The following is a 16307-nucleotide window of genomic DNA, read 5'->3' as shown; positions in this document are numbered from 1 at the left end:
GCAAAAAATAGCAAATCATCATTAGGATCTTGTGTGAGCAGAGAGCAGAGGCTTGGGGGGAATTTGGATTATGCTCGAAGTGAGAGAAACGGCACCACCACAGCACAGACAGACAGACAGACAAATACTGGACCCACACGGGAACTACAGTCACAGTCAGAGGCAGCCAGTGTCTTTGATCTTGAGCCGCTCCGCAAACCGAACAGAGACAGCGATTCTCATCTATCGACTCTGGACAGTGGCTGGCGAAAAACAAAAGATTGCAGTTGCCATTATTTACACAACAATTCTCTAGCTATGCGCCTCTCATCTATGTCTGTCTCTCTCTCTTTCTCACTCTGTCTCGGACTAAATGCAATTTTCATGAGGCTGAAAATTTGTGGGTCGTTTGCCATTTCACAAATTTGTGGCTTAGATAAATTTGGCATTTGGCTAATGGCCAAAATAACAGCAGCAACAACAACAAACTTACGATACCCCCAAGTGTGGCTTAAATTGATGTGAGCTCTGGAACTTACCTGTAAAGAAGCAGAGGAAGGAAAATAGATTGTTCATTTTGCAATAGACGATTTTAAGGATTGGTCTTACACTAGAAGCTAATTGACAGTTGATAAGATAGTGAGTAAGATAATTGATTCAAGTCTAAGAGTAAGTTTTACAGGCATTATAAGAAATATATGTAGGTAATACCTAAGCGTGTTTAATTTACGCAATTTTTCAAGTATTAACATTTTATTATTAAAATTGTTTTATTAAGCATTTAAGAACTCAAAGTTATCTTATCTTTAAGATCTAATTTATATCCAATTCAGGTTTCTTCTGAAAACATAAACATTTCTATTTTGTTAATTTATTCCCAAGACTCCACTTGAATAAGGCACATTTTGAAGACCCTCCATTCATTAATTTACCATCGCTCAAGATCCCATTTCAGTTTTCCCCTAAGCAACAACAACAGCATTAACATTTCCACTTACAAGATTCTCACTTGAGTCAAGATGCCCCAAGTTTTCCCCCAACTCTACCCAATGACTTCTCTTCTCTTTTTTTTCATTTGTTTTTTTCCCCAACCAGTGACACGATCAATGTCCATTGAAGTGCGCAGTGTTCAGTTTTTTCTTTTTGTTAACGATTATTCGATTTCAAGACCGGAAGCCACAAAAAAGACACACGTTCAGGATAACAACAACAAAATGTAATCTGTGTGTGCTTTAAAATAAAACTCATGAAGATGTTGATGCACAATGAGGTTGCAGAGACTCCAGAACTGATGCCAGCCAACCTTCGTCCAGCAACCAGTTTTCAATGCAATGATTTTTACTTTAAATTTCAAATCGACAAAGCGGAATAAAAAACGTATTTCTCTGTTCTTTTTTTTATTTTTTTTTTGTGGCAGTGAGATACAGAAGAAGAAGAAGAAGATGAGTCGTAGGGTTTTCAGTTTCTTACTCGTTTTGTTTGCTGTCCATTGTTTGTTGTTTGTTTTGATTCTGGTTTTTGTTTGCTTGAGTTTTGTTTTCGTTTGCGCTGATTTCCTCGGGGAGACTGTCAAACAGACGGCTCGTCCTGTGGACTGTTGGGCCCCCGAACAGCTCCATCATCGTCCAATACTGGACTCGAGTTTTTGTCTCTATTAAGAGTGGCCCGAAACGAGTTTGAGGCGCACTGTGGCTCTAACTGAGCAGTCAGCACCGCAAACGGGTTTCTTTTTCATTATTTATTTTGTTTTTGGCCGAGACACCTGTGACTTTGTGAACTGGGCTCACGTGCCCCCGTTTGCCTGCAGTCGCATTAATATTTATGAATTAAGCAGATACAAATTGCATTTGTCATAAATTAATATGAAAAACTGTGCGCCCCACTGCGACAAAGAATTCAGAAAGCATGTTCAAAGACACAAACTAATATTAACGAATACTGAATACCGAATACTGAATACCAAATAACATCGCATAGATCTGGTGTTGCTGTCATGTTTGCCTTTGACAAAAAACAAGCCGCCAAAAGCGAGCAGGAAGGAGTGAGAGAGAGGCAGAGAGGGATGGGGTCACTCAGTCGGTCTGCCAGTTAGGCAGTCATTCATTCAGTCATTTACCTCTCAGTGGGCTGCAATTATAACGATATAACGAGGTATCTATGAGATACAAATGAAATATATTGCATGTGCAGTCAGCCAGTCAGCCAGTCAGTCGAGCAGTCAGTCAGTCAGTCAGCAGCTGAAAGCCGCTTGTCGCCTGTCGACAATCGCCACATCTCGTTTATCGTACAGAAATTGTTTTTAATAAGCGATGCCAAAAGATAAAGAAAACTAACGAGTTACTTAAGCCCAGTTCAGCTTTGCAGCTTGCAGCTTGCAACTTGCCAATTTGTTGGCATTTTGTCGGCTCTCAACGCTGTTTACTGTTTCTGCTTTTTTTTTTAAAATATTTTTTATAGTCGTACCAACACACACACATATATACATATACGCGTGTTAATTATGCATGAAGCTACTTATGAGATACGAGAAGCAAACACATATCTGCTGGAAACTAGAGCAACAACTTGACAAACTGTCCTTGCAAATAGTAGCAAAGATGAACTCTGCCTGAAATAGACTGAGTCACAATCTTAAGCTGCCAGTTTTGCTGGACTGCATTGAAGTATTGCCATAAGTATCACTATTTGGAAGTAAAAGTGTCAGCGGCAAGGTTAACGTGTTAATTATTTGTACTAAAATTACATATTTTAACTACTTTAAGCAATCTCAACATTTCACAATTTATAGCAGGCATATTTCTGCTTCATTTGCCTAACTGTGAGAAGCATTTAATTACGCAACATTTGACGTTCAATAGAAGCATTCAATTATACTCATTGCCTAATTGCTACCTTTATAAAATGAATGGGTCGCATTGGGCAATCAAAATCACATCAATCAGCTGAAAAATTTCTTCATGCTTATTGATGGCATGTGCTGCTAATTGCCAAATATGTAAATTTCGTATGAAATGGAATCAATTAAACGCAATCAACATTTGACATTCACCTTGATATGTTGAACCTTTGCTGTGAAGTCATCAAAGTGTAGCTCAATGCTGCTCAAACTGTAATCATGATCGACATTTGCTTGCTTCACACGCCTGTCTCTCAAGCCACAAATTTCACTTTCCTTTCAGAGCCTCGCCTCGCCTCGTCTCGAGTTACACCAACTAAATTGGCAGCTGTTGAGCACCTCAGCGCCTCATACATAAACATGAAAAACGTTTTAAAACTTGCTGAGCCAAAAGAAGGCTTTAGAAACGCGCCAAATTAAAAGCAGCAAAAACTTAATCGTAAAAAAAAATAAAAAATAAAAAAAAAATGATTAAATGTACTCGACAAGCGGCAAGCCGCATTAATGGCAACTTTATTTGTTTTGAAAGTTGACATTGATTGGACCCGCAATTGGCGATAGCCTTTGCTACATGTGTTGTTGCAGTTGTTGTTGCCGATGTCGTGCAATTACTGCTACTTGTGTTTACTAGAGGGTATTACAGATAGTGTGAGCTGCCTGACTTGGACATGTGGGGAAGTTGACATAAGGTTACAATATGCGAGCGCGTATCGCCAGGGAAGAGCAAAGTCAGCCAAAAAAAGTATGTTTTGTTTCTATTTTGAGTTCTATTTCATTTGAAAATAGATATTTATCGATAACAATATAGTATAAATTAAGAGTAAGAGATTTAAGCTATTAAAATTAATTGTAAGCGAAGGCATCTAGAAAACTAACTTGAGAATTTGAGTTCTATTTAATATTGCGACGTAGCCTAAAAATCCCAAAACAAAAAAATATTAATATTTGATTATATATTCATATATATATATAATTATTTATCGATAAGTATGTATTACCAAATCTCTATATGAATTTCAGTTTGTAGAGCATGTGCCAGCTGCAATTCCAGTCAAGTCAAAGCAAGTTACTCATATGGATATATCGCTGAGACGATCTAAGCAAGGAATTTCAAGTGGAAACTTATGGGCACACAAGCAGAGCAACTGCACCCGTTTGTAGGGCATATGCCAGCTGCAGTTGGTGTTCGAATCAAAGCGGATTTCTTCGTGGACAAACATATCAATTACATGTGCTGCGAATCAGGTCATCAGTTTTGGACATGGTCAACAGATGTTGTTGTACGCCGGCTGCGCACACAGACTAAGGCGGATGCAGGATTAAAATCAACAGCACCAGCAATATCAGAAACAACAGCGTCAGCTCCCATCGCTCCCCAAACGGTAATCAGGCATAAACATACGTGATACATACGCCATAAGCCAAGAGCTCAGAGTAATGGCCAAGACGTCGGTTGGCTCATTTATTTAATATGCTGAAGTGCTCTCTCGCCCAAAGGCACACAGAAACGCAAGTTTTATTAAATCAATCAGTGGGCAACGCGTCTAACGGCAACCGACAACTGAACAACTGAAGAACTGAAGAACTGAACAAATGAAGGAATGAAGAAATGAGGAAATGAACAAGTGTGCACGATGGCCACTCGCATAGCTTACCTTATGCGCTGGCTTGCATTTGTAATTGCCAAAGCCGGATGAGGAATGCCAGCCCGACTGACTACTAACTGCTAGCTGCAATCTGCAACATGCAACCTGCACCAGCACACAAGGCAAGGAACAAGGAACATGCCACATGACATACAGCTGTAAGCTTAACTACAGCATTTCTTTTATTGTCACATATCTTGGCTTGGCTTGGTGCCCAAAGCAGCAGTATCGATAGTCAGACACATAGTTGAAAATGATAAGATCGCATTTGGAATTAGGAAAGCAACGCTCAAGACTACAGATCAGGTTTTCAAGTTATAGTAATAAGCGTAACTTAAACTGTCGATCGGTCAAATCGATAACAAATCTAGATTAAAGGGTATGCTAATTATGGTAGTCTCTTTTCCGATTTGTTTTGTTTTGTTACCACTTCCCCCTATCGAGTACCATAATTACTAATAAAGTGCTTCATGTTTTCCAACCTATAACGGGTTCATTTAATAATTTTTAAGCTATTATGAACGATAAATGTTATAATCGATAAATGCTTAAAGTAAATATCTTTTTCACCTGTTCATTTGGCTGCGGCGTTGCTGGCAGTGTCAAAGCACCGCTGCTTATGGGCGGACAGGATTGCCGCTTGAAGTCCCTGCGTATGGCTAACTCGTACCAGGGAATCAGCGGCTTGCTCCGCAGCGTGGTCTGGCAACCGATCTTGAAATCCAGCGGATCCATGTACTCCGGCGCCATGCGATTCAGATCGCTGACTGCCGCCTCGGCAGACGCATAGATATTCCCAGCTGACTTGTGATTGCCGTGATGCGGATGCTGGTGCTGGTGTGACCAATTGTGGGTGGCGCTCATGTCCAGCATGGAGCCCACTGGCACATCCAGACTGCGATGCAGTCCAGCGCCCATGCTCTTCACCCGCATGTGACCCAACGTGTGATAACGTCGATCTACAGCGTTGGGCAGCATTGGCATGGCCGTTGGCACGACAAGCATCTCATCCTGATCGATGGTCGCCAGGCTCTGGCTGGTGTAGGAGCGCTCCATAAGCTCAGTGCTATTGCTGCGCTGCGTCACAATGGGCAGCTCGTAGAGATTGAGACGTCTCGTGGTCGGCGGTCGCGTCGGCGTCGCATAGATCTTTGGCTTCGCATAGAGACTCTCGCGACGCACAGGCGCGGGCGGCGGCAGTCCATTGGTGGGCGAGTGCGGCGAATGCTCCGTCAGCGAGATGCTCAGCGGCAGTGTCATGGGTCGTCTCAACGAGCCATTGGAGCTAACCGAGTTGTGACGCAACGCAGTCGTCGTCGTCGGAGGCGTTGCACCACTCCGTCGGCAGTCGCGATCCTGCATGTCCACAAAGCTAAGTCTGGGCACCACCGGCGAGTAGCAGACCCTCTCCGAGCTATCGTACGAGCTGCGCAATCCGCTGTCCAATCTCCGCTTTGGACTATCTGGCGCCGTATAGAGAAAGATGTGCTCCTCCTCGTAGTCGGGCGTCTTTGGAGTCGCGCTGCTCTGCAGCGAGTCCAGCGAGAAGCGCGAGTTCTTCTTCACACTCTGATAATCACAGGGCATGGAGCCACCACCCGAGGAGCTCGATGCATCTGACAAGGGGCGAAATCCAACACTTGAGGCACCGGTGCCCGTTGCTGTTGCCACTGAGGCACTCGCATACATCGGCTCCAGATCGCCAATGATGGGCGTGCGCACCGGCTTCGCTCTGGCATAGATCTCCTCCGAGTTCTGACTGTAGTTGCTCCTCAGCGAAACGGTGCGCTTGCGCTGCGTGGAACGCAATCCTGCCTCTGCTACTGCAGCTGCTTGGAGTTCGTGCGGCTTTGCCGCAGCTGCCGCCTCGGTTGCCTCGGCAGCGCGTATAGATTGGGAGCGGGTCAAACCTCGAGCCCGTATCGTTGCATATCCATCGTAAAGTGGCGCTGAGAGGGGCGATTGTGGAGGGGGTCGATTTGTAGGGCTCGCAGCGGACATCGTTGTGGGCGGAGGGTGATCTTTAGAGAGTTCTCGGGAGTTTTCCCTTGTGGGTCTCCCTCCTTAGCTTAGCTTCACTCGAATTGTTAACTTAATGTTTCTCATTGGAATTTCATATTGGTTGTCGTTTGGTTCACTTGGTGCACTGATTAATTGATGCTGCTGCATTTGCATCGAGGTTTATCATTTATAATCAACGCTGGGGGTCTGCTGCACTCATTGCTGGGGGACCCAAGAATATTATCAATCATGCTTAATTGTAGCTCTTGCAGCCGGGGCATTGCGGCGTACATTGAACTTGCCACACTTGAGTGGAATCTTAGCAAGTAGGCGTTGTGACTTGCTAAGACTCCACTCAAGCATTTACTGAATAACTATACATTTTCTATTTCTTGGCTAATATCTTAAGCGTAAGCGTTTTATTAACGCCCAATTAGCGTCCATTTCACATGACTGTCGGTTGATTTGCTTGAGGGCCCCCAAAAAATAACAAACGTGGTTTCAATCGAGCAGTTTAATAACAGAGCGTGTCTAATGAATTTGACGATATGTTGTATTTCTGTTTGCCAGAGCTGTAAAAGGGCTAAGAGAGTTTCAAGGTCGTGGCAGGTTAACTGTTAACTGTTTTATGAGCTGCCAAAAGCGAGCTATTGCCAAACATTTTGGGCATCAGGCGGATTCAGTTATAAGTTTAAGGTCGAAGTCTGCATCACCAATTACTTGGCATTGAGATGTACTTTAATTTGTGAAAAATGTACTTTTTGTGTTACCTAAGTATTCAAATTGCGATATCTGACTTAATACTTAAGCCCCCAGCTCTATTCGTGATATTTTATGAGCCAATGCAGTTGGACTTGTCAGAGACATTTTTTAATAACTCCATCAATAAATTAACAATTTCAGCATTAGCAAAGTTGAAATTTCTACAGACTCAACAATTAAAATGACAGTTTATGAGAACTCACAAGAGAGTTGCAGCTGCAGAGAGCGAGACAGTGAGAGAGAGAGAGAGAAGAAGAGATGTGTGAAGTCGACGCCATGAACTGCAATCAAAACAATTACAGCCAATTCACGCAGCGTTATAAAACAAATACAACAACATGGCAAGAGCAGGGGAAAATGGGGAAACTGAAGCTGAAATGACTACTAATAACGACAAAAATAGAGACAGCCATTGTTGAACAGAGCGAGAGAGAGAGAGAGAGAGAGAGAGAGAGAGAGAGAGAGAGAGAGAGGGGCAAGAGACTACTGAGCTGATGACATTAGAAGATTGTTATTTATTGCAATTGCCAGTTTTATTTGTTGTTGCTATTAGTGTTGCTGTTGCACAATGGCAACAACATGAGTCAAGCCGTTCGTCAGCAAATTTAGCAAGTTGCGAAATGCTGCGACGCAAGAATCAAGAATCAAGAACCAGAACTCGAACTCGAACCCGAACCAGAACCACAACCCAAGTACCAAGCAACAAGCACCCTTTCAAGTGTCAACGACTGCAGTCAAACTAACAAACCAATTGACATCAGCATGACTAGCAACAACAACAAGAACAACAACAACAATTGGCAGGCATGTGGCATGAAACTGGTGCAGTCTCAGTCGCCAGCCGCCACATGGCATCAACAACAACAACGTGTGTGTAGATACTATATGCTTTAAGTGTCTGTTGTCTGTCCAAGTGTCAAACAGTTGATAAAACTAAAAACTCATAAAGTTAACAGGCAGCACGGCCCCAATAGAGAAAATGAATATGCGGGCCTACGTTGGAAACGGAGTTGGAGAACCAGGAAGCGATTTAATGCTACGGGCCGAGCTTAAGGCAGGGAAAGCTGCCTAGTTTATAGAGCGGCCTTGAAGTGGGTCAACAAAACAAAAAAAAAAAAAAAAGTACTTCTTAGAGAAATCTAGAAATCTCATTAAACAGGTAATATTATAAAATCAAAACAATAATCAACAATACAACTTGGCAGCTTGTTATAATCAGAGGATATATTCATTCCAACTAATACCTAATATTCCCTGACATATTATTGATCAACTCTAAGAATGTTTTTAAGATCGGTTCCAGCTTGTGAATGAAAACAGAAGCTGCTTGACATTTGCTTACATTTGAGTGTGCATAGCATTTTAAAAGGAAATTTTGCAATAATATAAGAGAATATTGCATTTACAGCTTGCTGCAGGGAATCTTGTAGTCTAGCTTTTATATGCATCTGCTTTTTAAGTTCTTAAATAATTGTTGTATGCCGAGCTAAGCTTAAACCCTTAAGACCTATCAATCAAATTGTAATTGAGTGTGTCAAAAGCAACGGCAAAACTACGATTGGAAAATGACATTTTTAGGAGCAGCAACAGTTTGGCAAGAAGCATGCCGCAATATGTAGCAGCTGCAACACAAAAGTTGAGCTATGGCCATGCGACAGCTTAGAGAATTTATGGCCTATGCTAAATTTACACAAAGCAAATAGAAGTTCAACTAGAAATTTTGCTGCAATGTGAGTCACAAAAAACCGGGCAGAAATGCCCAGGGCAACAGTTTGAACTGAATTTAGAATTGAAGTTGCGATGCTTGTAAAACTGTGCGCTGATTGAATAAAGCGCATATAAATCAAATTAGCTCTTGAGTGCAACGCCTGCCTGTCAATAATTCGATAACAAAAAATACAACAACAACTCAACTCAAGGTCTGCCAAAATAAATTGTTCAATTCGACAGTTCAAAGCTAGTTTGTAAATTCTGTGTAGGCGTCTAATTGTTATGAATTTAGCATTTTGCTCATTGTTTATGGCTGATTGTGCAATGGCATTTAATAGCTGTTGCAATTGGAATTTCATCTATTGTCTTGTGTGTGTGTGTGTGGCAAATGTCAAGCCAGTCTTGTGCACTCGCATTTGGACTCATTTCAATTTCCTGTGGCGAAACTTTCGCTAACTGGCTGCAGTTTGACAGCAACTGGCCTTTGGGTACGCGCCGTGCAGGGGGCAGGGGGCATGGGGCATGGGGCATGGGGCAGAGTCAGCCAACTTATCGCAGACGTCTGTCGAGGTTTTTGTGCTTTTTCCTGTGGGCTGCTGCTGTTGCTGCTGCAGAGGGTCTCCAGTCTAGACGACATGGCTGCTTATCAGTCGAGCCAAATCTCACTAGGAAATTGCCATCATTTTGAGCAAAAACAAAAAATAAATAAAACGAATCAGAAACAGAAACAGAGAAATAATAATAGAAATAAAAGAAGCAAATAAAATCAGCCAATGCATAAATTGGCTTCATTTGATGAACATTTTTGAGGAAGTGAAATGAATTATGGATCAGCACAAAACGTGCTTGCAGATTAAAGCGTAAACACTTAAAAGTTAAGACTTAAGACCATCAAGAAAGACAACATATGTTCTGAGTTAAGCCGCGAAACTATTTATACGCTTTTGCTCTGATCAGCTCAAGCAAAATTCGTACATACAAATATATATATTTATATATATACTGTTGACAAACAACAAACAAAATCCAAATTTATTGCTGCCGTTGAAATCAACAGAAAAGCCTCAAAAAGCAATAATGAAATTCTAAATATTCAATGTTAAAACTGGTTGAGTAGTAAGACAGAAATACGCAAAAATAATCGAAGTGAGGCTGTCAACTGCATTGCTAAGTAGCTTCGTGTCAAGAATGAGTGGCAAGCAGCTGGAGCTGGCAGGGGTTTGGCGGGACGGGGATCATGACAGCTACGTTCAAGGTTGACTCAACTGCTACTAGTGACGTTCAGCTTTGAGATTTGTTTAGAAAACATGAGTCAAATAACATGAAAGTTCAATTTATTATTTAGTAGTCCATTGTTTGCCAGAAGGTGGGCATTTGGTAGGGGATTAAATACTTGAGATATTTAAGACCAGCTCAAAATTTATTTTAGACTCTTAGAAGCTCCTACAAAAATAGCTTAAATTTTCTTTTTGCTTTTCTAATAATTTAAAATCAGCTCAAAATATATTTCATATTCTTGGAAACTCTTGTATATAAAATTAGCTTTTCTATATTTTGTGAGATACGAAAAACCTCTCGCCTAAGCATAATAATACTTAGCTCTTATGAAGTCATTGGTACCAAACATTCGACAGCTAAGGAATTAATGTACAAAAAAGCACTTGTAAATGCCACAACAACACGCAACTTGTGTATATGGTGTGTTTGTGTGTGTCTGGCTTTTAGTTATTAGAGACAAGGCACTTGTAGGCATTTAATTGGGTCGAGTTCTTATTTCAATTTAGAAGCGCACATTTTTTATTTATTTTTTTTTTTGCTGCTGAAAAAGTGGCAAAAAACAGGCGTACTCTTGAAACTAATGTTAATATAATTATTTTGAGGTGTGTCGAGATCTGAAAGGTAGCACATAATATATATTTCTTAAGGAAATACAAAAACGTGACATCACTGGCGAACAATAAACACTATTAACATTTCATGTACGTCATAAAAACATTTTTATTACACATATTTATACAGACGAATTTATTTAAGTTTTAAAGAAATCAACACAGACTTTTTTTCTTAGATAGTTCGAGTTTATCAGTTTGTTGTTTATCAGCCTGGCGTCAAAGCGCATATATCATAAATTAATGCAGGAATTTTTAGATGTTTATGCTAAAATGAAATAAAAGGGCGCGACCACAAAATTCACTTTTAGCGACCCAAAAAAGTTATGAAAAAAACTGTAAATTTTTTAATGTTTATCAAGTTGCATTAATTAGGCACGAAACCTGCTGTGAGCTGCTGCTCTGAACTCCCTTGAAACCACACAGTTTTCTGTGAATTTAGGCGGGTGGCAGCAACAGCAGCAGCAGCAGCAGCAACAGCTTTAACCAGTTTCTTAATAAACCCAGAAAGGGGCTGCCATCGAGATCTGAATCGAGATCGAGAGCTGAAGGCTGGGCACTTCCTCAAGTGGCCGACGACGAGTTGACGCACTTGACAGTCTTAAAGAGACCTGACAGTCGTCTCGTTGCTACTGTCTACTATTGAGAATTATAAACAATTGAGTCTAATTTAAGTTTAGAGCTATCTGTAACAGCATTAGCCACATGTATGTAACTGGAGAGCAGGCTGCGAAGTGAATGGAACTACGTATTTTTATTGTTCCGAGTACGTCAAAGAGAGGCGAGCATTACGTATTACACATGTATCCAGTTTATACTATATATAAAGTCGCTTTAATGCATTTAATTTAAGGCCGGCCCATTGTGGCAGTTGCAATTGAATTGCGCTGGAAATGTATCTTAAAGATTGCAGTCGGGCAAGTGGGTAATAAAAAAAGATGCTGAAATATTAGATGCAATTTGCTGAGAGACTTTTTTTTAACAATATTACACAACGCAAGCAATAGCTCAAGTCTTTCTATTAAAGCCAAACATGGAAGCCCACACATGGAAAACTTGTGTGCAGGGGTTCAACTTATTAGCTTTATGCAAGGCGTCAACAAATTTTGATTTACTGGTCAACGGCAGCAGCGATGAAATCGAACGAGATGCGAGATATCAGCACATATATAGTAAATCAAACTGTCGGACAGTGTTAATCGTGTAGAAAGCATCTGTCTAGTGCCAAATTCGAGCATGTGAAAATATAAAAGCAGCAACTAAAAGCAACAACTTGGCTTTCATTTGCGGTAGTCACATAAATTAGCATACTAACCGAGAAACACAGACTAGAAAACAGCAATCGACAAACTGTAGAAATCTTATCGAATCGCATTTAATCGCATTGGATCACATTTTGGTGTCTGTCTGTACACAAATCACGTCAGCAAGCAATTTATCAATTCGATCGCTGCTTGCGTCTGTTGAATGCCTAAGATAATGCATGCAACACGAAGTGGATGGGTCTCTGAATGCTGATAAGCCCTTTGATACAGTCACATATGACAAATCAAGCAGGGGGCCAAAGCACAGAAATAGAAACAGAATTTGAGAGGGGTGAGCGGTGAGGGGTGAGGGGAATGCACACTCGAGTTGCACTAATTACAACTGGTGCTACACCCTATCGCCAAGCTACACCCTACTGCAGTCGCATATGCCACTTGACGGACAACTACAACAACAACAACAATTATTATTATTACTATTATTATTATTTCTATATATATTCTATACAAATGGCAGCGAGACGCTGCAACTCTCAACGGGCTGTCAGGCAACAATCACTCGAATCTTGTGCATGTTGCATGCAACATTGCCTCGATGACTTGCCCCATGTTCCCTTCAACGTCCAGACGTTCCACGTTTTTGTTGATTATGCTGATGAGTTTTTCCTTCTTTTTTTTTTGGGTCGTCGCGCTCCGTCATATCAGCAGCCCCATCTTGCAACGTGGGCAATAATAATAATGAAAAAGTGTTTCTTCTTTTTTTTATTATATATTTCTCGTTGTACCAATTTTATTTAAGGCTATGCATCTTGGGTAAGTGCTCAAGACAAGCATGGGGCAAGTTAAGGGGTCGTACTCTGTGTTTATGTTGCTTTAACATGCGCCTCGCATTGGACACTGGCCACTAAACGAGCAATAACAATAACAGAAACAATGACAGCAAAACCATTTAAACAGCTGCTGTTTGGGCTTAAGGTGTTTGAAATAACATTGTCTTTAGTTAAGCAACACTGGCAAGATTTACAGTTGAAACGAAAATAATAGTTGGATAACACTTTGTAAGCAAGATAAGGCTTGCCTGACTTACTGCCAATAAAGACTTGAAGTTGAAATATAAAAATCGAATTGAATAAATATTAAGTAAAATTCTCTCAAGTAAAACAAAGCTATACGATTTTTAATCTAGCAGTGTGTCTGAATAAACCCAAGAGAAGAGAAAAAAGCCCTGAAAATTTGACAAAAAAATGAAAATCGATATGAAAACTAGAAAACGTTCTTCTTCTGTATTTTTCCGAAATATATTTGCAATATGTTTTGGCTGTGTTCACGTCGAGTGCTTTTAAGCAACGAAATGTATTTCTTAGTGATAATAATAAAAGTACGGCGATTTTCTAAAAATCAGAACGCTTTGTTTTCTGAGTGTGAACACAATTCTGCAGGGGCGTCAACTAAAAGATAATTTCAAGAAGGTCTTTCTAAGGGTAAAGCTTCTTTAAGAAAAAGTTTCCTTGAATCTTAGACATACTTGGGTTTTCTATATAAATATTAACTCAAGACTGTAAGCTAAGTTAAAAATTCTCTTAAGTTGAATCAGTAATTGATAGTCTCTTAGTCTACATTTAAGAGTGCTTCTTCACTCCAAGATAATGCCCCAAGGCCACCAATTTGATGCTTTCGGACTGCAACCGATACAGTCTGATATAATTTTTGAAATAAACTACCAAATCAACAGAGCATATTTCATCTGTGGAAGCACACACGCCCATAGCCTAGACATATAATGTCGTAAATTAATCAACGCCAAGAAGTAGACGCAGAACCTCAAGCAGATAAATGTGGCATAATGATAATTACATTTCGAGGCAGCAACCAAAAGCAAGCGTTCTCTTCTTCTCAAGAAACTAAGGCACTAAATGAAAGACACATAGATAAGCGCAACTGCCTGCCTCTGCTGCTGACATTTCCCAGAACTGGCTGAGTTAATGAAATGGAGCATTCAGATGAATCCCTCGCAATCACAGGCATGCTCATTAGAGTGGGGCAATGATGGGAGAGGGGGAGAGGGGGAAGGGTAAAGGGGCTGCAGCTGCACTTTCAAGTGCAACCAGTTGGCGTAATTGTAACAGCAACAACAGAAGTCACAATATATTAGTTGCAGCTGATTGATGATTTGTTGCAGCGGCAAAAGCAACGTCTTCTGAGGCACGTCCGCAATCAGCTGCGTCATGTTGTTGAATATCGAGCCTGGCCCTTTTTTAAAGGTGCAACTGCCTGCATTCTACAATGCGAGTACTAAGCCACAGATAAACGGTGTTTATTGAGTGCCAAAGTGCGACGACAAAGGCGGCTGCAACATGCGTTTAGGCAGTGCGGCAGCTGCAGTGGCAATAAGAGAGAGAGAGAGAGAGACAGAGAGAGACAGAGACAGAGAGAGACGGTAAGGCCAATTAGTCAACCTCTCAAGCTGCAATGCAGGTAAAATGGCAACCCTAAGATGTCCGTCAGGCTAATTAGTGTAATGCAACAAGGTAAGACACTCAAACGGGTTGCAAGTTTAATGTAATTATGATATCGTAATATCTGTGCTTAGTTTGCAGTGCCAACCAATTATTTCTCTCTATGTCTCTGTCTTTCAATGGGGATTAGACACATTAGCTAGAGAAATTATTGTGTCAGCTGTAATTTGATGATGGATTGAAATATTCCCATAGATTGTTTAATAATTAACTGACTATAACTGTATCTTCTTTTAGATTTTCGAACAAAAACATTAGCTTTATTTCCACCTCTTTCTTATAAGTTCAACCAAAGACAGATAGAGATACAGATATATACGACTACAGATAAATCTCTTTAGTCATTGGTTGAATGTATAGAGAACTTTCCCCTATATTATTTTGTAATATTAATTTTCTCATAATTATATCATTAATAATATCCGTTCATGCAATCATTTCCAGCATTTTCTGAAACTCAACTTTTGACATTTTCATGCTTTACAAATTTAACCTTTTCTAAGTGCCATTTTCTCACATCAATTGCTGCTCTGTTGAGATTTCTTTTTCTTTATCTGCTTTTTCTTTGAGTATTTCCCCTTGCTAATTAACATTTCATTTCCTTTAGAATATTGAAATATTATTTTGGCCTTCTGTCGCCGCTTTTCCGTCAATTAAACACAGCCCATGACGCCGACGCCACACACACACAGTGAGAAAACCCTTTGCACATCAGGTAAAACCCTACAAAAAAAAAAAAAAGAAAACCAAACCCAATCCCAATCCCAGAGCTAAAGTCAAGCATGTCAGACATGCGCCTGGGATTTGTCGCTGCTTACGGGTCATTAGCCTCTGGGAACGTTTGAACAGTAGCAGAGATAATAACTGGGGGTACGGAAGGTTTTTGGGTTCGATTTTGGGATAGCAATTGAGGCTCATCAAAATTTTGCCTTTTAATTAAGTGCGACGAGCCGAGGCTCAACATCTTGGGGTTCTTTAAGTCCCGAAGTGTTGTTTATAAATAAGAGTCTTCGCTTAGCTGGTTGTTGTCTGGTTGTTGGTTGTTGGTATTTGGCAAATATTTACATAGCATTTACATGGTGGGCAAAGCACATAGAAATGCAAAACGCAAAACACAAAACACACTTCACACAGCTGCCAGGGCAGACAGTTTGGCTCCATGGAAGTGAATGGGGAACAAGCATTTGACATGCATTTTTGTTGTTGTCATCCCTCTCTCTCTCTATCTCAGTTAGAGAAATTGACAGTTGAGGAAAGTCAATCAATGAAAATTGTTGCCTACAACTTAAGAGCAATTGATTTAAATGACTGTATTTTTGTGCGCATATATAAACGGTATCTTTTTGGGCCATAAGGAAGTTGGCTCCGCCTCTTTAAACGACCATTTTTGTCAGCGATGCATGTGAGCAAATTGCACGTCCAATCTTCAAAGCGAATATCTGTCGAAATTGGCAACTTCAAAGTTAACGCCAATATATACAGATATGTTTATGCATAGGCTAATTTTCCACACGGGCCACGACAATTTCAGTTTCCATTTCGATTAGCTTCGCCTGCAGGCCATTTTCCATTTGCCTCAAGTGAAAAGCCGTCAAAAATCAATCTTCATCAAGGCGTAGTATACTAAATTGGAAAATGAACTG

The 16307-nt window shown here is 40.5% G+C and overlaps 1 protein-coding gene across 6 annotated transcripts in view; it reads right to left on the bottom strand.

Moving 5' to 3' along the window:
* Positions 1 to 16307, bottom strand: part of LOC6567113 (protein sickie) — a 178903-nt gene that overhangs the window by 9289 nt on the left and 153307 nt on the right. Inside the window, exon 2 of one of the 6 annotated variants that reach the window (XM_001993453.3) lies at positions 5092 to 6744. The exons of the other annotated variants lie outside the window; for them this stretch is intronic. Within the exon in view, the coding sequence (XP_001993489.2) occupies positions 5092 to 6522 (1431 nt within the window). The 5' untranslated portion in view covers positions 6523 to 6744. The remainder of the gene's footprint in view (positions 1 to 5091; positions 6745 to 16307) is intronic. 6 annotated transcript variants of the gene reach the window in all.

This window comes from Drosophila grimshawi, unplaced genomic scaffold (assembly GCF_018153295.1).
Source record: "Drosophila grimshawi isolate 15287-2541.00 unplaced genomic scaffold, ASM1815329v1 contig_1377, whole genome shotgun sequence".
NCBI classification, from domain to species: Eukaryota; Metazoa; Arthropoda; class Insecta; order Diptera; family Drosophilidae; genus Drosophila; species Drosophila grimshawi.
This window is presented reverse-complemented; position numbering and strand designations above follow the sequence as displayed.